Source organism: Geospiza fortis, unplaced genomic scaffold, assembly GCF_000277835.1.
Source record: "Geospiza fortis unplaced genomic scaffold, GeoFor_1.0 scaffold166, whole genome shotgun sequence".
NCBI lineage: Eukaryota > Metazoa > Chordata > Aves > Passeriformes > Thraupidae > Geospiza > Geospiza fortis.
Genome location: NW_005054310.1, coordinates 7,086,207 through 7,108,809, shown reverse-complemented (window position 1 = coordinate 7,108,809; position 22,603 = coordinate 7,086,207). Strand labels below are relative to the sequence as shown.

The following is a 22,603-nucleotide window of genomic DNA, read 5'->3' as shown; positions in this document are numbered from 1 at the left end:
TTTTTTTTTTTTTTTTTTTTTTTTTAGTTCCTATAGTTTGGCTTGACAAAAATACTGCGTAGGCATAAATACTTTCCTGTCTGGCAGCAGGAAATACATTTATGACATTAGAAAAAAGAGCAGTAGCTACTATATGATTGTCGTTAAAGGAATTGTCAAGGGATGTCCCAGGAATATACAATGGTAAAAATTCTTTAGTAAAATTTACCTTCTGCTAAAATATTTTGAGTTTTGTTGTAGTTATTAGTATAGTGAGATTCACTGAAAATGCCTACAGGGCTTGATGCATCATCCTCTGAAAACTAAAGCTTGTGGTCCTGTGTGTGTGACTACACTTGCTATTGTCTCTACCTTACATGGCCAGGCTGGTATGTAGAAAGGCATGCCCCTGGGTTAAGCAGTCCAAAGGTAAAAGAAAAAAAACCAACAAACCAGAGAAGTGCATGTGATGAGGACTCTGCCCTGAATTGGGTCACGAAAATCTAGTTGGCTTCTCCATGCTTCATTCATTTTCATCAACACCAGTCATTACAAGCTTAAAGGGAAAACAAGATCAAATTTATCAAGTGATTGTTATTGCACTGAAAAAGAGACCTCAAAATCAAATGTTTTGACCAAGATAGGAAAAGCAGAAGACTGATTTTTGTTTAGCATTAAAAGGGATAAAGCAGGACATGGAAAGTGTGATGTTTTTGTACTTAGTCAATGCCTAAAGTTTTTTTGGAGTATTTTTTGACTAAATAACTTGTGTGTTTTTTTTGAGAGGGACACATTCCTGGGCTAGGTCTTTTGACTCTGTTTGGCAACAGTGATCTTCCTCCTGAGAGCAATCACTTATTTTACCTGACTTACAGCTCTGACACACTTTATCTGAGATCTCCAGCAGATCATTTTGCAAAGTAGTTAGAGTTCTTCAAATTTGGATTCTGTTGCATTTGAGGTCTTCCTTGACAATACATGGATGCCCAAAGAGCACTTTATAGCCATTCAATTATTTATATTTGTCTTGTCTTGTTCATTGCTTTCGGTAGTACAGCCTTGGTTTCTGGCTGGGTACAGCACATTTTTGCAATAAGGAGGCAGAGATCATGAGCAGTCAAGTCCTAGAGTTGCTGAGAGAAGCTGTTTGGAAGCAGGGTTAGATGGCCCTGTGGTACAGGGCTTAAGTGGATTGCGTGTGTTCCTGGGGACTGTTAGCTCACGTCCAGATAGCAGTGACTGCATTATGATCTTTCTCACCTGTGATAAATAAAAACCACTTCCCAAATAGATCATGCTTTTAAATGTGAGAAAGTGTAGTTCTGTTCCTCAGATGTGACATTGCAAAAATGGTGTGTTCATATTATTGTTTATAAGAAATTTTCTATTTTTAATGAAATACACTTTGTGTTTGATAACATTGCTGACCCTTGTTTAAGCTTCGGTGATTTCATGTTTTAGCTGTAAAAAGCAAGGTCATGCCTCATAGCATAGTAGCACCAAATGTTAAAAACCCCCTGACCAAATACCATCCTGGAGCTCTGTCAGGATTTGCCCCTAGCTTCAGAGGCAATACTTCAATTAAAGCCAAGAGCCAGCAGACTGGAGTGTTTCTGATGGTGCAAAAATCTGTTCAAGAGGAAAGGCAATGTATTAGTGCTTTCATGGAGAAGCAATGGATTACCTTATGCACAGTAAAACATTTCTTCAAGGCTTCAGTTAAAGGAAAGTCTAATGCTATTGGAGAAAATACAGCACTTGGCTAAAATACAGTATTTTAGCAAAATGCAGGCTGAAAAGAGGGAAGGAGGTGGAATATTTTTCTGAACTTCATGTATTTATCATTGCCACTGTGCTGCTACTGCTCCTTTTGTTTGTTCTCGAAGTGTTTTGTCTTTCTCTTCTCTTGAAAAGGAGATTAAAACTTCCACTTTGGAGGTTCTTGTCATTCATTTTCTGCAGTTTAATCTGTGAAAACCTTGCTATTTACTTACAGAATCTCTCTATACCAAAACATCACCTTTGGCATGCTTGGCTGTTTGCTCAGCTCACCTCTGGGAAAGATTCGGTTTTGATAAGAGCTATGGAAATGTTTTTCTTCTGACATGAGGTGGAAGTCATACACTGCAGGAATATAGTGCCTTTCAATCTGCACGGTCCCCAAGCGCTTGACAAACCGTTACCCAAACTAGCCAGCAGGAACACTGGCCGCTTCTGACATGGACCTTTGGTGGTGGCAGAGCTCAGCGCTGCTGAGCTGCATGGGAAGCGGCCACCCTGTGTGACAGTTTATGACAGGAAGCAAAGATTAGTTATTTAAAGAAATCTCTCATGTTCATTATAATTTGAAGCTAAAATTTGTGTCAGGTTTGTATGGACTTTAATTATTAGACCAAAGTCTTTTTGTATTCACAAAGTTAATTATTTTTTTGATAGAGTTTTGGAAAAGGATCTTTCCTTCAGATGCAGTAATACACACAAGAAAATAAATAGCCTTAGTGCTCTGATAACATGTCAAGTGTTGATTTGTTAAGACCAGTTATAACTGATATTTCTTTATAAGATTTATGCCCTGTGTTTCATGAAGTAAACGTAGAAGCAGGGAGCAACAGCTTATCAACACTAAACCATATCTGGTTTTTTGCATCCTTCAGGTTACAAGGTATAAAGAAATTGACTGCTTAACGAAAACAAAACTCTGAAATAGACAGCTACAGGATATAGTAAATGCACTTTAACAAGTATTCTCTTAAGAGGGTTTCACCTTACATGTAACACCGGTATAAACTATTAAAGCTCAAGTTTACTCTTTTAACAAGTCTGAGTGATAATTTTGCCCTTCAGGAGTGTGAATTTTATTTTTCACAGCTTTCTTATTGTGAGGTATTTATTTCAAAGTAATTGCATTTAACTCGCAGGGCAGGTTTTTTGTAGAGATTCCTCCACTAGTTCCTCAGCTCAAGTTCTCTTTTAGAGAGATCCGATTTGCACAGCATTGGGTTACAGTATATGTTACAGTGATTGACCAGCAAGTGATTTATTTAATGGCACAGTTAATTTCTAAGGGCAAATCAAATATACATGCAGTTAACTGGGGGGAAAAACCAAAGGAACACAATTCATGTGTACTAAAAGTCTTCTTTCTTGGGGACCTTGTATCTGGCAAGTCCTGCCCTGACTACAGGTGGTGACAAAATCTTGAGTGGAACAGGATAATTTACCTGGTGAAGTGTATGGGTGAACATAGCCTAGCTAGAGAGAATAACCTGGGATTTTCATTTTAAACTCTGTAAATTTTTTAGTGTACTACATAAGTACTGTTATTAGTGGTAGTATTCACAATGTCAAGCAGTGGAATTAGTGGAAGAACCTATAAAAGGACCCATATTTCCTTTAAGCTGAGCTCCAGGAGCAACTGCTGGGCTTACATAAATAAAGCGGTCACTTCTAGGGCCCCTTCCACATTGTTTCCTTAAACCTGGACAGGGAAGGTGTGTTTTGGGCCATGAAAGGTTTACTTATAGTCTAAAGGTGTGCTTTTACGTGGAAAACTTCATGTGAAACGTAGATAAATTGTTTCCCAATAAGAACATAGACATGTTCATGGTGATATTTTGTCCTAATTACTTTCATGCATGAACATAATGAGGCTAAAAAATTAATTGTAGCTGCTGTAAACTGCTTTGATCAAACTTGAAACAGGCTGTATTTTTAATTTAGTATCTTCAAGTACTCTTTGATGGCATATGAAACACTAGATTTGATGTTCTTGGAGGTTCCCAGGTTTCCCAATTGCCCTGTGTCCCCACCATCAGCCTGCATGTTGGGTGGCTGGCCAGGGCACCCTGGCTCTGCAGAGGGCCGTGGGCAGCTGGGGCTGTGTGGGCACATTCCTCCATGGCCTGACACAGCGTGGCTCTGCAGAGGGCCGTGGGCAGCTGGGGCTGTGTGGGCACATTCCTCCATGGCCCTGACACAGCATGGCTCTGCAGAGGGCCATGAGCAGCTGGGGCTGTGTGGGCACACTCCTGCATGGCCTGACACAGCCCCGGCTCTGCAGAGGGTTCTCAGCAGCTGGGGCTGTGTGGGCACACTCCTCCATGGCCCTGACACAGCATGGCTCTGCAGAGGGCCCTGAGCAGCTGGGGCTGTGTGGGCACACTCCTCCATGGCCCGGACACAGTGTGGATCAGGGCCGGGGACACCCTTGGGTGCAGGTGAGGCGCTGCCTAGGAAATGTCAGAAAAAGCAGCATAGTCACACCGTCTGCCAGAAAACACACAGCTTAGCTGGGGAGCCTGGTGCCACCCAAGAGGTATGATTGTAGCTAATGTTACAGGAAAGGAGTTCCTAGTTACTGAGGCTGTTAAGTAATGCTGAGGTATAAAATATGTTGTGTTTCTTTTACAGAAAGCAGAAGCCACTGGTGAAAAGCGACCTAGAGGCCGGCCCAGAAAATGGGTAGGTAATTCACTTCCAGATTTCTTTGCTGTGTTATAAAATAAAGTCCATTCCTTTAGAGAACAGTAATTTCATTTGTAAGAAAAGCATCTATCTTCTTTGTCTCTTTGTTCTGGTGGATTGACTAAAGGGTTAAGAGAGCAAAGAAGTTGATCACCGCTTCCTACCTTTAGACTCTGGTAGTTTGCTCAAGACACTTTACAATTGAATGTTTGCTTCGAGTGAATATTTATGCCTATCTTATCAGCATGAAAAGAGGCTCAACTCTTCCTTCAAAAGAGAGTAACAATGAGATAACTTGTTCAGTAATTGAGTAACAAAGGTTATAAAGGGGCACTATGGGACCTCAGAGGGGTGATAAGACTCAGAGGTCGGGTGCAGGAGATAAAGTTTAAAAACCAAAATGCTTTTGTTCTACATTGCCTGGAAACATGCATATTTTCCTTAAATCCAGTGAGAAAGAGTGCAGATGAACAGCAGGATACTTGCGCTTAGAACTTAAGTTTTTCCACTCACAGTCATTTTCATGCCTCTTATATTTGTAGTGACTGGTAATATATTTCATTGAAAGTTTCCACGTTTCCTGACCCCATTTAGTCTTTACAAGTGTCTATCAGAAGTGTGTTTTTATTCTTTGGCAATGGAAGTATTTCATTCTTAGGTACTTGAAATTTTGTATCCTCACTGATGTTTACAGCTAATGAGCCTGGTGCACCTCTCATCTGCATGTTTTCCACTTGTGTATGGGCTTTCACATGGGGTGTCGCTGGGAAAATGGGATTGAATATTAGATGATAAAAAGGTGTGGCTGTGTGCTTCATCATAAGTTAACATTTCTGATTTCCTTTTTCCAGTTCCCTTTCCCTGCACAGCATTTTTCTTTAAACTTCTGTTTCAAATCCACCCCCACCCTCTCAATTTTAAACCCTTATTTCACTCTGTATTCTCTTTCCTCTTGTCAGTCCCGTCATTTCCCCCTCCATTTTGTTCAGTTCTTTTGCATAGCTGTTAAAAGAGTTGTAAAATATGCTTGCAAAAGCTCAAACAGCCCAAGAAGGTACTGAAAACTACAGCTAAGGTTCCCCAGAGTATTAGCCACTAAACACAGGAAAGCTGGCTTTAGCAGTCTCTTTAAGAACTAGTTCTATTGCATTTTCCAGTGAATGTTCCACAGGATATTTCTTTGGAGAAAACAGACCACTGCATACTAGATGAGTGGTTTATACCTGTAGTTTTTAAGTCAGGCACTTTTCAGGTATACGAGGAAGCCTACTGGCATTGAAAAAGTGGCTTTTGGAAAGTATCTATGTTGGTGGTCTTCTCATAAGCAACTTGGGGAAGGCAAATGCCAGATGCAGTAAAACGTGGGTCAGTTTTTGTCTGCTTCCTCCCATCTGGCTTGAACCTTGCATATCTGGATGCTGAGTGTTGCTTGCTTGATCCTCACCTTGGGTGCAATCCCTGGGAAACAGCAAAAAATACTTGGTTTATGAGAGTAATTAATTTATAACAGTCAAGCCATCCCCTCTGAGTTAGGAATGTGTGACAGGTGAATAGGGGTGGTTGAAGAGTTTGGGGAAAAGGGAAAAGGCATCAACCTGACATACTAAAAAGGTTTTCTCTTCCAAGTACTCATTGTCAGAAACTAAGGTGAGTTTTCAGTGAAAAGGGCTAATACAGCACTTTTGACAGTCTGTAGAATGTTCCCCTTCTGTGTTTGTGTTTTTATGGGGAAGAAAGAATAGGCAGTATCAGTGGAGCTTTCAGTATGGAATGGGCTATTTGTCAAGTCAAGAATCTGATTTTCAGAAATGGGAATTACTGAAATGGGTTGTATGCATTACTTTATTATGAGACCAATACTTTCAAGACTTTCACTCTTTTTAAAAAAAAATTAATGCACATTTTGAAACGCAGTATTACTTTGCTGTTGCACCTGTTGAAAGTGTAGTCTTTTTACTTTGTAATTCTGATAATACAATTGCTTCTCATAATTTTTAGAGTTAATTCTTCAAATCTGCAGCTTGCATTGAGATAATGGCATATTTGATTCTCATGGTCTGAAGAGTTTGTCCCCCTTCTCTTTTTTCTCTCCAGTTTAAATTGAGTTCATGGGCTCCTTCTAGCTTGTAGTTGAACTCAGGGGAGGAGTCTGCCTGAAAGCAGATGGTACAGCATCATCCTTTTTGTTTAGACCTCCAACATGTAGTCAGAAAATGTCCCATTTTATCATCCATATTTCAGTTTAATCCTTAATTATTATATATTTCCTTAATCCAGTTTGTTTATATGTCAGGCCTTACTGATGATGGTTTAGTATCTGTGCAAGTAAGGAGCGTGTAGGGTTTTTTTCTTGGAGAGGGCAGAATTCTACATTTTCATAAGTTTATAGCCCTTTTTTTGGGAGTCTAGAGGTTCTGTGTCATATGTTGTTCATCAAATTGTAAAATATTATTTCTGCTGTTTCCTTCAATATGCACATGCAGAGACATACAAGCTAACAGACCACTGTAGAATTCCAGTAGCTGGTCTTTCTGCTGGTTCAAATTAAGTATTTAATGTTTGTGATTCACAGTGTATTTATATATATATTATTTTTTAGAAGAGATGTAAATCTTTTTTGACTAGTATAAAACTGAGAGGGGGAGGGAGAGCCCAAGTGAAGAGGGCAAGAAGCCCAGTTTATCACAAACATATGAGACATCAGATGATCTTTTTAATGCAATAATGTGTACTTTACAAAGCTGTCAAGGGAAAGAAGACCCTATAGAATAGAAAGTAAAGATTAAACAAAATCTTCTAAAAATAAAATATTCAGCTACATAGAAAAGCTTTTTAAATGTGGAGGGCTAATTGAATGAAAGTCCTGAAGATAACAAGGTCAAGCAGGTGGGAAATGAGCATAGTTGAAATCAGAAACACAGTGCTTGCTGCTGTAAAACTCACCTTCACTGTAGGTTGCTGCACCCGTGTGAACACATTGAAGGCTGTGAGTCTATTACCTATTAACCCTCTTCATGGGGGCCTCAGTACTCCTTAATTTTAGAGGTTTTATTTCGCAGACATAGTCTAAGCTCCTTGGATGCATCTGCATTAGTGTGTTAGGTCAGATCAAGAGTATGCTTCTGAAATGCAGCTCCTAATTTTCCCCACTTACTGTATGCATTGTGTAGCAGTTCCAGACATCGTTGGTTGGACTCCTTTCAAATGGAACCAAATTGGAAGATACGCTGTAGAAGTGCAGTCTGTTAGACATTCAAGCCACAGGACTAGGCTAAAGTGAAACAAAAACCTCTTGAAAGGTGTGTGGTTTGGACCTTTAGGTCCTCAGCACCATCCTGTGGTCCATATTGTAGACATAGCCTTTGATGCTTAAAAAAAAGCCTATGAAGCAACCTGGTTTTTATTAGCAGAATTATTTTATGTAGCACAGGCATAAAGTCAAATTCACATTCACAGTAGTCAGTGAAAGGTTTGTCATTAACTTCATCAGGGCCACGTGTTTGCCATTGAAGCCTGGTGCTGTTGCTCATGGTCTCAGAGACTGTTTTGCTCATGGCTTCATGTAGTCCTTTGTAAAGATCAAAGGTTTTTTATATTATTAATTTCATTTGTGTATGCCTTTAATTTGACTGAAAGGAAGGGACTGAAGGTTTATGAGTAGAGCAGAGGACTAAGTAATCAATTGTTTTGCTGTTTGTTCCAAAGAGCTGCATTGGAAAGCCCTGGAAATTCCATAGTCTTCTAGTGCTCTCAGGCATCAGTTTAATGGAGGAATCTGAAATCCAGTTTTGAAGTTGAGGCAGAAAAGGGTATTTGTTTTTAATTTCCATTGTTTCTGTTGAGTCTTTAGGTAGAATTTTTTTTGCATTTCCAAATTGTTTGACTTGAACCATAGACTCCGCATAGAATGGCAGAATTGTTCCAGAGGAACAGTCCAGAGCTTTTTAAAGCCTTGAGCAGGACTTTGGTGAGGAGAAGAGATGGCTGATTCCATGCCATGTCACTGTTTTAAAAGATGGATAGATGCAATTCTAGAATTTGCATGATTGTAACAGCAGAAGATGGTTGGTGACCTTCTGAGCAGGGACATGTGGGATGCATGTGAAGCATCTGCTTGCGCATCTCATCACTGAAGCCTAAGTAAGAACTGTGACTTGTTCAGAAAGCTTCCAACAATTTTGTTTGCTTCTAGACAGTATAGAGAGCATATTTCAGTTTGGTAGGAGATAAGAGATTATAAGAAATTAATTTCCTTAAGCAGATTTTTAATCTGATCCTGATTTTTAATCTGATTTTTAGTCATGATCATCTAGACAAGCTGAGAGAGAAGGGGCTGTTCAGCCTGGGGAAGGCTTCAGACAGGCCATAGAGCAGCCTCCCAGTAAGCAGAGAGAGCCACAAGAAAAATGGAGATGGAGTTCTTACAAGGACCTGTAGTGATGGGGCAAGGGGAAATGGCTTTAAACTGGAATAGATTGGTTTAGGTTGGCTATTAGGAGGAAATTGCTGTGTATGCCTTTAATTTGACTGAAAGGAAGGGACTGAAGGTTTATGAGTAGAGCAGAGGACTAAGTAATCAATTGTTTTGCTGTTTGTTCCAAAGAGCTGCATTGGAAAGCCCTGGAAATTCCATAGTCTTCTAGTGCTCTCAGGCATCAGTTTAATGGAGGAATCTGAAATCCAGTTTTGAAGTTGAGGCAGAAAAGGGTATTTGTTTTTAATTTCCATTGTTTCTGTTGAGTCTTTAGGTAGAATTTTTTTTGCATTTCCAAATTGTTTGACTTGAACCATAGACTCCGCATAGAATGGCAGAATTGTTCCAGAGGAACAGTCCAGAGCTTTTTAAAGCCTTGAGCAGGACTTTGGTGAGGAGAAGAGATGGCTGATTCCATGCCATGTCACTGTTTTAAAAGATGGATAGATGCAATTCTAGAATTTGCATGATTGTAACAGCAGAAGATGGTTGGTGACCTTCTGAGCAGGGACATGTGGGATGCATGTGAAGCATCTGCTTGCGCATCTCATCACTGAAGCCTAAGTAAGAACTGTGACTTGTTCAGAAAGCTTCCAACAATTTTGTTTGCTTCTAGACAGTATAGAGAGCATATTTCAGTTTGGTAGGAGATAAGAGATTATAAGAAATTAATTTCCTTAAGCAGATTTTTAATCTGATCCTGATTTTTAATCTGATTTTTAGTCATGATCATCTAGACAAGCTGAGAGAGAAGGGGCTGTTCAGCCTGGGGAAGGCTTCAGACAGGCCATAGAGCAGCCTCCCAGTAAGCAGAGAGAGCCACAAGAAAAATGGAGATGGAGTTCTTACAAGGACCTGTAGTGATGGGGCAAGGGGAAATGGCTTTAAACTGGAATAGATTGGTTTAGGTTGGCTATTAGGAGGAAATTGCTTACCTTGAGGGTGGTGAGACACTGGAACAATTGTTCAGAGAAATGGTGAATGTCCCACCCCTGGGAGTGCTCAAGGCCAAGGTAGATGAGACTTTGAGCAACCTGGTCTAGTGAAAGGTGTCTTAGCCCATGGCAGGGTGTTGGAACTAGGTGATCTTCCAGGTCCCTTCCAACCCAAACAATTTGATGATTATATGATTGATGATTATAGTACTTTTTTAATAAGGGTAGAGTTTCATTTTATACAGGATGCCAATTTAAGCAGTGCCAAACCACATTTTAAAAAAATTACAAAAATGCTTTTTTAGAGTAAATTTTTTCTTCAGATTATTTCCAGTCAATTCTGACATAGCTGAGATACAAAACCTTGAACATGGAATTGGTGAGATTTTTCTATGCCAGCAGTTCCTGTCTCAGGGCAAGATTCCTTGTGCTCATTAAGATTTTGAAAATGAGGTTCTTAATTTTGAAGAAATACATACCAACAAAATCCCGTTGCCTCAGAGGACCTATCAATGTTTTGAGGCTATTTCTTGCCCCTATTAGCTCATTTGGTCAGAGCGTGATGTTAGTAACACCAAGATTGTGGCTTCAATGCCCATACAGACATTCACTTGAACTTGGACTTGATGACCCTTGTGGATCCCTTTCAACTCAAAATATCCTGTGAATATCTGAACACTGAGCCTTCCCACACCTAAGTCAAGTTTCTAAGTCGAGTTTGTGCCTGATAGTGACATACTCTGTGATGTGAAGTCCTTTGACTAGTTTTTCTTCTTATGCAGGCAGTCTTTTTTGTCTCATATGAAGTTATGGTCTAGGAGATGCTTAAATTCATGCAATCTTATTCACTGGGTGATAGAGAGAGAAGAATGTTCTGACATCATAGTCCATCCTGCTCCAAAGAAGGCTTTGTTATAGCAGTGGTGAATTCTCAGCTGGAGATACTAATCTTTTGATGCTATCGAAGACAACTTAGACAATAAAATAAGACATATAATTGGCTGTTAGATAGCAAATGGTTAGTGTGAGACTTCCCCCTCTCTGATGTGGTGCTTACTAGTGTATCCCTAAGCTAGGCTAGAGATTCTGCTGTTAAGAGAAGTTGTTTTTGTTAAAAAAAATTAAGTACCACTGGGTCCATTTGGAGCAAGTAATGGCTGAGATAAAATTTATATTTTGTATATTGGATGATGAATGAAAAGGTTACTATTTATGTAATTACAGAAGATAACACAGATAAAAATTCTGTTTCTTGTTCTTGGAAGAATAACATAATTTCAGTTATTTTGATTCTTTACAACTTTTGACTGCTGTATCTGTGGTGTTACCACTTCATGTGAGGCACATAGTGAAAATTTATATAAGCTGCAGTTGCTTTAATCTTCCAAACAACCCTAGCTTCCTTCTGGAGATCATAGGTACTATTTTATAACTCGGTAATATAAAATACCTTCTTTCTTGAACATGTTCTACATCTGTGTGGGCAAGAACGTTACCTGAGAGTGTTCATTGTTGCAGTGATCTAAAGAGCCTGAAGGGCCTTTTATAATTATGAAAAAAGGACTATTGACCTCTCCTTTAAAATTGCTAAACTTAGGAAGTGGATTGAGGACATGAATGAAAAGCCTTAAAATCTTTATACCTATACACTTACTTTCCAGTTCAGATGACCTGTAAAAAGAAATCATCTCTCAAATCATGAACATTTTGAAAAAAAGCGGTGATTGTTAAACTTTTCTCCTCTGACTAACAGATGCTCTTTTTTTTTCTTTTGCCAATTTTTGGTTGTTTGCTTTTTTACTTTTTAATTCAACATTTCAGGAAAGGAATAAAATCATCTTACATGCTTGTACCAAATGCATTAAAAAAATCACTAAAAATACATTCTGTCTCCCTAGTGTTCAGAGAGATATGTGTCTTCATTTCTTTAGACATTTGTCTAAGCAAATGATGTCCTTCCTTGGAATTTCAGAGTTCTGTTCTTTGTTGGTATAAATGGATATGGCAATATTTATTTGAAAGAAACCACAACAGAAAATTTAGCCATGATATTTGTTTGCTAAAATGCATTTATATTAGCAAACTCATTTTCATGACATTTCACTCACTCTCTAATTCACTTCCACTTCTTTTAAGGTATATTAAAAGATATCATCTCAGCTAAAAAAGAATTTAAATTTCATCTTACATTTCAGACTACTTAAAAGAAAATCTTTTGTTCTATTTGCGATCCAAAGAGGAACTTTTATCAGGTAAAAAAATGTACCAGGTAAAATTAGAGCATCTCTAGGGAAAGGCAAACTGAAATTCTTTGCAATTCCCTTTTTATGATCTCAGATAACAGGTGTTCAAGAACGTTAAAAATCAGTTTTCCGTTTGGCTGTGTACTTTGGCTTTAGAAGCCCCGCTGCCCATTTTACATACAAGGAAACTGAGTACTGAGGTTGTTTGTGGCAAGATCAGGAGGCATTTTTGTGCCTGCAGTGTTTGAATTCTTAGGGTTTTTTACTAGCACACTTATCAGCAACCATGCATCCAAATATCTGACAGAAAATCAGGTAAAGAAAAGTACAGCCGCTCATTCTTGCTCCTGCATTTCCATTTTCACCATTGAAAATGTTATGAATGCAGAAAGAGAAGCTGGGCCTCACCTCCATTGAAAGTGCACTCCACAAGGTTAATTGCCTTGCCCAAGGAAATCTGTAGGAGAGCCAGGAATAGAACTCGGATTTCCTGGCAGCCTGCCCTGTGCCTTCAGCTCAAGGCCATCCTCCTCCAGTAAAGCTTGCTTGAGCATACATTGGATGAGGCAGGAAAGGAAACATTTCACTTTTCAATCCTGTATTTTAAACCAATAGATGTTTTTACCTGTTTCTATAAATTCAGGTGTGACAATTTCAGTATCTCCAGTATAAGTCTACCTGGTGGGTAGTGAGGAGTAGGAGTAAGGTATTTGAAAAGTATATATATCATCCCTCCAGATATTTGAAAGGCATGTAGGTGTGGACCTTAGGGACGTGGTCTAGTGGTGGGCTTGGCAGTGCTGGGTTAATGGTTGAACTTGATGATCTTAGAATTCTTTTCCAACTGAAATGATTCTATGATTCTGTGATTGCATATACAGGATAGAATGAAGAGATTCTGGACTGAAGGGTTTTGAACCAATCCCACATACAAGCCTGAAGGATATTTGATGCATAATGATGATATTTTTTCATCTTTGTACCTTGCTTGATTACTTAGAAGTCCAATACTGATTGATTAAATGACAGACATAGTCACAAAAATGAGGTGTCTGCTTCCTTGAATATCTGGAATATGGTTACTCTCCTTTTGAGCATTAGCCAATCTGAGTCATAGCTGTGGGACAGGGCCATTCTAAGTCACTTCATCTAGAAATAGATGAGTCACCTCATCTATTTCCATTCCCTGTCCTCTTGAAAGATAGTGCTGCAGAAGGAATGAAAACCCATGTTTTAATGTGTGATCCAGAAGAGAAGATTCAGAGTCAAGACTCTTAGGTTCTCTTAAAATTTTTGACTAATTGTGCCTCTCCTTTAACACAATTTAATTTAATTTAATTCTACTTTATACTGCAAGCCCCCATAGTGCAATAGCCCTACAGGAAGATATCAAATTTTTTCTCTGCAAAAAAAGGCCATCTTATAAATGGCACTCAGTCCCTGTGTGGGTGAGTTTACTCCTGTCAATTAAGAGTTACCATAATAATTAAAGGTAGGTAATACTTTCAGCTTTGTCTGCATTCTGTACAGATCCAAGCAGGCAATTTGGATGCCAAAGGAATGCAGGGTTGATCCTCTTCTGGAAAAGTTTGGGGGAGACTGATACTGTGATAATTAATATTTAGAGATTATTTTCAGGTGTTTGAATGAAAGTCATTATATGCTTTTAAGTGCAAGTATTGTTATTTCCTCTTCCTTAATCCTGACTCTAAGCCTCACTTCAAATTACAGTTCAGTGTTACATTTTAGGTATGAGGCTAGATTTTCAACAAGAAGGTGGGCTTCCTCCATTAAATAGGTGCAAAATATCCTCACCACGAATTGTCTTCTAATTCTGTAGTACACAACACTTAGTGAAGAAAAATATTTTCTTTTTTTCTTTTCTGTTTTGAATTTCTTTTGTGGTAGTTCCCATTTAAAATATAAATGGAGCATAGTTTACAATGGCATTTACAAGTCCCTAAGCGAGATATTCATCGGACTGCAAAGGAAAACCAAAATAAAAGTAGAGGGACAAGACCCTGACATTTGAAAATTGTGGCTTCACAAGCTGAATTGCTTGAATAATCAGATTGGGATATGTAGTTCGATGAATCAAAGGTGCAGTAGTGACACTACTGCTAGAAGAGGAAGAAATCTTTTCAGGTCCAAGAAAATCCAGATATTTTCAGTCTTGGGGGGAAAATGGGAAACATGGGGGCCTGGGAAGATGACAGTCTGCATGGAAAAGCCATATGTTGAGATGCATGTAATGGTGGAGTGGAGGCTTATCATGCTGACAACACTGTTTGTTTTGCATTTCTGTGTTGCTCTCTGTTCAGAATGGTTCTGGTTGCACAGAAGATGCTAATTAGCCTTGCTGTTACTCTAGACTGTTTCATAGGATATGATTTCCTTCTTTGCAATACAGTGAGACAAGGAGGCTGCTTCTTGGTTGTTTTGATGTTGCAGTGATTTCATTTCAGGAAGGAAGTCTTGCTTCTGCTCAAGGGCAGCTACCAGCCACCCTGTGCTGATGGGAGGGGAATGTGGATTTATCTCTCAAATGCAGGCATCTCTGGGTTTCATAATTTTTGTTTCATGGCATAACATTGCAGGGAGTCCATTACACCCAAGCTACAGCCTGCGTCACTAGCGTTTTAAGTTCTATCATCCGTTCCCTTCCAGGACAGGCTCCTAGAATATTTAAGAAGTCTATGTATTATCTCCAGAGATATTTAAAAAACATACAGATGTGGTCCTTAGGGACACAGTTTAGGGGTGGACTTGGCAGTACAGGATTAATGGTTGGACTCAAGGATAGAAGTCTTTCCCATCCTAAGTGTTGAAAACTGCCTTAATTAGCACTCAGAAATTGTGTAGCATTTTCTCTGCATGGCATTTCAGCTTCAAGAGAAGGGTTGGAGAGCACTTCTCATCTAGGAGAACACAGGAGCTTGTGGTTGGCACAATTACATGGGAGGTGTGGATGTAAATCTTCATCACATTTACCTAATAGGTAGACCCCCTGTGAATGGTCTTGCTCCCAGATGCTGATGCCCAGGCTGGACCTGAGCACTGTGAACGGCGCTATGCTCTGTCCTGGTAATTCATAGCTCTGAAGGCTTCCAGGGATGGAGCTAGATTTTGGATAGCTGTTGGCTGAAACTTGAAATGGAGTGGAGTTTTAGTGGGGAGGTAAGGCTAACTGCCTTAGATTATCAGTTTTGCACATGTTCACCTAATTAAACATAGAGGGCTTGAAGGTTAGTAAGAAAATACTAGGCAACTGAGGAACTTCCAGAGATAGCTACAGAGAATAGATGGATCAAACCCCACTCTAGTGAAATCTCCACATGCATATGATGTTATTTGTGTGTTTTATAGCACAGATGCTAGAATTTAGCTGGCAACAGCTTGCTGCAGTCTATTTGCATGTGATATTAATTCCTTCTCTTGCCAGTTTAAATGGTATTCCCTGCTATCATTGTAGGTATTGTAGAGTTTCAGGGTTTTTTTTGGCAGCTCAATTATATATTTTTACGAGTGCTATTTCCATAGCAGTTTTAGGAGACTAGTAATGAATAATGTATGTCTTTATTCTGCTTTTTCTTTCCACTTCTTTAAAATAAACTCTGTTTTCAGTTTGTTTTATTCTACTCTGTCAGTCCTGACAGCTGTTGAACTGTGGAGCTGCAGAGTCAGGCTTCGGTGCTACTCAGATGATTTAAATAATAGTACTGGTAAGTTAAATTTGATTGTGTGTCTGTGTTGGTGTCAGTGGGAATGGCACTTGGTCCGCAGAGGTTGGTTTGCTTTGGTTAAAAGTCACTTGCTAATGGTGGCAGTCTCCATTTTGGAGAATCAAAGATAATGAGTGAATTGGCACAATTTAGGGTTTTTACATCCTGTCTGTTCTGAATAACTGCTGAGAACTTAAAACCAGTCAGACTGGTAGTTTCTGTATGGAGCAGAATTCATGACTTTACCTCCATTTTAACTGTTATCAATTATCCTAATAACAACTGGAGCATTTTACAAGATGCAATAGGAACACATATGTGAGTTTCACTGTTATGATCTTATCAAAATTACATTGTGTTAACATATTGTTGGGGTTTCCTTAGTATTCACAGAGAACCCATTCAGGCTCTGGCTGCTTCTCCTGCTCTGTTTCCTGTTAATGATGCTAAATGCCTGAGAAATCTGCTTGGGGACCCTCCTTCCATGTTCAACTGTTTATTTGGGTTTTGAAAATAACATCTCACACAATTGACAAAGTGTATACAGTACTTGGATCAAAGCATTGAATATGTAGAGGAGACAAGGTGTCTTCTGTCGTGGCATGCACTGTTGCATTCATTAATGTTCATTAGCATTCATAAACTATTTGGAGGTGTCCGAGGTGTATGAAGTTTGGAAGGTACTTCTACAAGCTTCCCATTCAAGTCAAGAATGACTATTCAAGCAATTGTTTCATCAAGCTTTACACGTAATTCTCAGTGAGGTACGTAGACTGACAAATGGTCTACCAGTGAGACATGATGCTCCTGGTCTAGTAGATTGAATATGTAGCAAGGAGATGTGTGATAAAATATTAGGTTTGTTGAAGTCAATGGCCAAACTCCTAATGAAATCACTTGCCTGGATTTCAGCCCTTCTCCCTCCCTTCTCCCATCTGCCACTAATGTGGTGCATGACTGTGTCTGCTGCTTGGTTACAAGCTCTATAAATTTTGTGAGTAGCCCTGTTTACATGAAACTCAGGTAATTTGAGGAAGACCATTTGTACATGTTCAATAGAAACTTTATGGTAACTTACATTACAAGCAGTATTTGAGTAAATCTGTGAATACAATAAATTTATTATTAATGTCAGCTAAGTTTTGAGCAGTCACTGCATGAGTAACAGGTGGACTGGACTTGTACAGAGATACATACAGAAGATTTTAATTTTTGCTTTTTTAATTACAAATGAACAGTAATACTTTTTAGAAAGATAACATCTTTCTTCTTTAATAATTTCTGTGAACTATTTGAAAAGTGAAATATGGACAGACCTGTACTGTAACCTTCATCAAATTTTTTAAAGATATATGAAGATGTGATTTTGAAAATGCCTGAATTATCTTGCTTTTTCTGCATGCATAACTTTCATTGAGCTGTGGTCATAGGTAGATACATACTGAGGGCATATTAGTCACTGAAACAAATTCCTTTTAAGGTGAGTCTGTGTAAAGTAGTGTCTCCACTGAAGTGAATCCAATAGCAAGCCTCCAACTTACTTGGTTGAAGTCAGGATTTCTCCCTCCAAAGGCTTGTAAATGGTGATATATAAATTGGAAACCCTTTCTTAGTTATGATAACAAAAAAAACACCTATTGTGGTTTTGAGTAAGGGAAAGAATTTGCCCTTTGATCTGCAGCATATCTTGAGGGAGAAGGTTTTGCACATTGTACTTTGTTCAAACTAGAACAAATCCTTTAGATAAAGGCAATATCCATTGTGCAGAGAACAACAAAGAGAAATTATGCTATGGCTGAAGTTCACACATGAGCACAGAAATGTTTCAAAATTATATTCTTAATAATAATTTTGCTCCAAGCAGAAAGGTGCTTTGTCTTTCACTGCTCATTTCAGGAAGTAGGTCTCAGAACCTTTGCAGGCAAACCAGATGCAACTGCTTTCCAAGGAAGAGGTTGTTAATTCCATTGTGCCAAATCACAAAAAAGGCTATTTACAGGAAAAGTTAGAGTCATCATGATCTTTTTTGCATAATTATAAATCACTGTGGTTTTCTTTGCATGGTTAAAATTTCAAATAATAAAGTATTGTCCCAGAACAAGTTTTGTGCATTGCAAAGCTCTGTATGCCTTTCTTCATGTCCCTGAAACCATTATCTTGAGTGTATAATAAATGAGAAGCAAACTCTTGTGATTTATTTAGCTTTTCCATTTTTTATGTGCTAGTTTTCCAAAAAGCTTTTAGTGACCTTAAAACCAGAAGATAAAAGTGGAGGTATTCTGTCCTTTTTTCTCACTTCTGTGAGCATTCCAGACTCCTTGGTTTGAGTATAGAAGCATGGGTGAACATAGCTGTATCCATTCTGTGTTTGTCTTCTCTGGGTAAACATTTGAATCCATAGCTTGCCTTTCCTCTCCATTCAGGGCTACAAAAATGTCATGGATGGAAGCTTTGAAAAAGTTCTTATTTTGAGTAATTCAAACTTGATCAGGCTGTTGAAAAATTGGAAAAGGCGTTTATTTAATTTAAAAAAAAAGTCTGATGGTTAATTTGGAAGATATCTAACAAAATAAGTGTCTAATCCAAGACTATGAGAATATGAGAAATATGAGAAATTGCAGGTAACCTTTAAGAAAATCAAACAGTAAGGAGTAGCAGACAGGCAAAAAGAAGGAACAAAGAGCCCAAGTCTCTATAAGACCTAGAGTAGTGGGGAATTGTCACTTTTGGATTCTTAGATTGAATTTGATCTCACCAGCTGTCTGCTCAGTTGTGTCTGATGTGCTGGTCTCAGAGTTTTCAGTCCAGGATAAGTGAGTTTCTAAGTTACCCATTTCTTATTTTGCATGCCTGTCATAGCCCCTCTGCCTCTTGCAGTCTAGGAAACTGAAAGGAAAAATATTTTTTTTCTTTCAGAAGCAAAGGCAGTGTGTAAAGCTCTTTTGTTCACAGCAGTTATGCTCTGTATATCAAGGCTTAGGGTAACTCTCTTAGTACCTGGGTTAGATACAGTTTAGGAGGTTAACAATCCTCTTTTTGGATTCTGTTGCTCAGCCAGATACTTAGGGATCTCCCAGTAACTAGTTCATTATGGTTATCTTGCTTTATTGTAGACAGAAAAGCCAGACCCCAGGGACAAAAGCCTTGTCAGCTTGAGGAGGAGGGCAGAATCATGGGAAGTTTGAAGGCAGTTCAAAATCACTTCATTCCCTTCATATCCTGTCTTAAGCTGTATGTCTGATTTTGCACTTCCAGAGAGTGCAAAGAGTTGGACCCACAGGTTGTGATTTAAACTGCTGCTGACATCAAGATTGAATTTGGGTGGCAACACATCAGCACCATGAATGACTTATGAATAAAACAGAAATTTTAAGGGACATTTTCATACTTGGCTTGAGTGAAAAGTAGAGAATATTATTTGTGCAGATGGAAATGTCCATGCCCACTGAGGTGCAGTGTTGTCTTTGCTAATCTCAGATATATTTGTGTTTGAGTGTGGATTTTCTCCTTTGCACAGTGGTTCTCCTTTAGCCAGTCTGTCAGTGAAGTCATAACCCCACAGCTGACCTCATAGTCTGTAATCATGGAAAGTATTGCAATCTCACAAATACAGTCTCTGAACGATGGGAAAATGAGCTGTAAGACAGGAAGTTGCTGTTTAAAGTTGAACCAATGGCAATTTTCAGAAACAGAGAAAGTAATAAGACAGTTCTGTGGGGCCAAACTGATTTTTGGAGTAGTAGTGCTGAAGGCATTTGAGTTACCCGAGAGAAGAACTTACCCCCTGTGTCTGGAATAACTTGATGGCGAGCATAGAGGAAGTCAATTTATGCTCCAGTTTAATACATTGGAAAGTTTTCCCTTGTCTGAAAGTCTTTCTTTATCTCTGAATTTCCTGGCTTTTGTGGATTTATATTAGATCTTTAATGTTATTTCAGTGTATTTTTTCTGGTGTTTGATATCTTTTGAGTTGTTTTTACAGATATGTATTTAATGAAAGAAAAAGCTGTCTTCCATTAAGGAGGTTGCAAAGCTTTCATGAACACTGAATAGCTACCAAATGCAAGGTGTCTCCTTTTTTCAGATTTGTGGTTGTTACTTGTGTGGCTGAAACATCTATTTCAATAAGAAGATGCAAGTATCTCTTAAAGAACACTTTAGCACCTCTTTTCCAAGGCTAAATATTACTGCAATTTTTACTTTTTTACCAAAGTATTGCCTCACCAATTCTATATGCAGAGTTTTTGTAACCTCTTAAAATTAGTGATCTGCAGTATAAATAGAACATCAATACATTGTGCTTGCCAAACCTTGACAAATAATTATTTGTAAGACACGTGGAAAATGGAATAAGTTACGTATTGTACCTGTATGCAAGTTTCTCACCCTTATTCAGAAGATATCAGAATTCCTTGTCAGTCAGGCTGTGGGGAGTGGAGACTTTTGAGGATGCAAGTGAATGAAGGTTGTTATTTGTGCACAAGCCAAATTCCCAACAGAAACAGAACTTGGTTTTCCCTTGCTTGCATGGTCTCCTGAGTCCATGGCATTTCCCCAATTGTGCCATGGGGTAAGAATAAAAGAGTCAAGGGCTACAAGTTTTGGCAAGGGGAATTCCCATGTAGTGAGGAAAGGAAATCCACCAGAGAAGGGGGTAAGCAGGGGACTTACTCTGTAGAGAGGCTGAGGAATCTCCCTCCTTGAAGAAAGCTCGGGCCAACCTGATCTAACTTCTGATTTAGAAGTCAGCCTAACTTTGAGTAGAAGATTGGATGAGATAAGCACCAGGCACCCTTCAAAACAAAATTTAGATGCTTTTGTGCTATACCTGTCAATGCATTTGAGCCTGTTGTATCTCAAATATTTTAATGACTGAAAATGCCATCAAGGTGTACTTCTTTCTTCACCAGTAGTGAAATGGCAGGTATTTGAGCTTTGACTACTTACAGGTTTTCTTTTGTGGCAGATCAATCCTGGAATTAATTGTAGAATTGCTCCAGCTTTGTTTGCTTTAGCTGCCCATCTCACTCAGTGCTAAGTGAAGGGAGGAGGACTATGAACCTTAATTCTGGAAAGTCCTGGTGAGAGCCAGATGGCAGCCCAATACTGTGTATGCTCTTTGCTTCTGAGAGGAAGAGATTTCTCCTCATTATTAAATGGATTTTTACCCTTGTGCTGAGAATCCGCTGCTCTTTGTTTTACACAAAGGTGAAAGGCAATTTCATCTGTGTTTCTGATGTGTTACATAGAAGAGCAGAACCAGGGGACATAAATCTATCCAAGCACCCTGTGCTTGTTTTGTGAGCGGTGAGGCAGTGCACATGGCAGAGAGCTGTGCTCCTAGCAGTCTTACAGGAGGCCTGTGAGGGTCAGAACTGGGGGACAGCCCATGGATGGACTGTGAAAATAGGAAAACAGCATGGATCTGTGCCTGCACAGCCTGTACTGATCATGCATATAGCCACAGCCTCCCTCCTCTGCTCTGACCTCATCTGCTACAGCTGACTGAGGGATCTGCCACTCCACTGCTGCAAATGGCTACTGCCAGACTGGGACAGGCAGGTTGCAGTGGTCAGTGATCTGATGGGAAAGGTCCTTCCTCAGGCCCTATCAGGGAAAAGTTTCATCTGAAAGCTTATGTCTGTATTGCCAAGTTGACCCTGCAGCTGGCCACCTGGGCCGTACCCTGTGACTTACTGCACCCGTGTGACTTGCCAAAGAGTGTTCACCAGTCTGAGCACTGGGGTGTTTCATGGCAGAGATGTGTGGGCACCAGTTGCTCTGATGAAAGTTGGAGCAGGTAGACACCACAAAGAGCTGGTTTTAATTTGGTCTGAAGTCCATCAAGGAGCTTATTTTTACTACACGGCGAAATGCATTGTTTTCCAGGGAAAAACATTATGTATCCATAGATTAGCCACAGAATAGTTGTTTTGTTCACTTTTTAGAAAGAGAGGGAAGCATAAGTTTCAGAGTGTTTGAAATTAAGGTCCTGTGTTGTGTATCTTACCAAAATGTAGCAAATATATTCCTAACCAGATGATTTTCCGAATGTTGCCCCTGAACCAAAAGTCATGAAGAAAAATTCTTCTGTCCCTGGTCTATGTCAGCACTGTGTGAACATATGTCATAGATCAGGTCTGGAGGAAAGTTTTTGTTTCCCTTTTTTTTTATTTCTGTGCATACTTGCAGTAAAACTTTTTTAACAGTTCATCTGTTCAATTTGTTTATTCCCTTCTTGCAGTTTTACTAATCCTTATTTTTTGTGACATCATAATGATTTCCACAGCAACCAGTTGTGAGATTGCAAACAAAGGGTTATGACTTCAGGTGCAGAATGAACAGACAAACTCTTAAGAAACAGGTTTTCAGAGAAATGACCCTATTAATAAAGAATAAGAGGGTTGGGTAAAAATCCCCAGACAGATGAGGTGCAGTACCGACAGAGGTGATTCAAGCTGAACCATTGTTAGGATTTCCCGTGAGACTATAGTATTGTTCAAAGGCCATAAAAACACATGAATCTGCAAGAAATTATTTTTTCATCTCTTTATAAATGCATAGTCAAGTTGCTATTTAAAGCTGCTGTGTTTCTCAGAACAAAGTTACCTCTTGACTTGTGTGTTGTTACAAAAAAACACAAGCCCCCGAGTGATAACTGTTATTGAAAAAGACACCATTGATTCCTCAAGAACTTGGTTGTGAGTGTGATCCATGTTTGGTGAGTTTCTTGCAAAAGCTTCCTCAGATTATCAACAGCAAACATTTCTGTTGAACTTCATTGCA

General features: G+C 39.1%; 1 protein-coding gene across 6 annotated transcripts in view; it reads left to right on the top strand.

The window, feature by feature from the left end:
• HMGA2 (high mobility group AT-hook 2) overlaps positions 1-22,603 on the top strand; it is a 112,867-nt gene that overhangs the window by 7,388 nt on the left and 82,876 nt on the right. For all 6 annotated transcript variants that reach the window (XM_031055541.1, XM_031055539.1, XM_031055543.1 and 3 more), the window contains exon 4: positions 4,390-4,440. In XM_031055541.1, the coding sequence (XP_030911401.1) occupies positions 4,390-4,440 (51 nt within the window). The remainder of the gene's footprint in view (positions 1-4,389; positions 4,441-22,603) is intronic.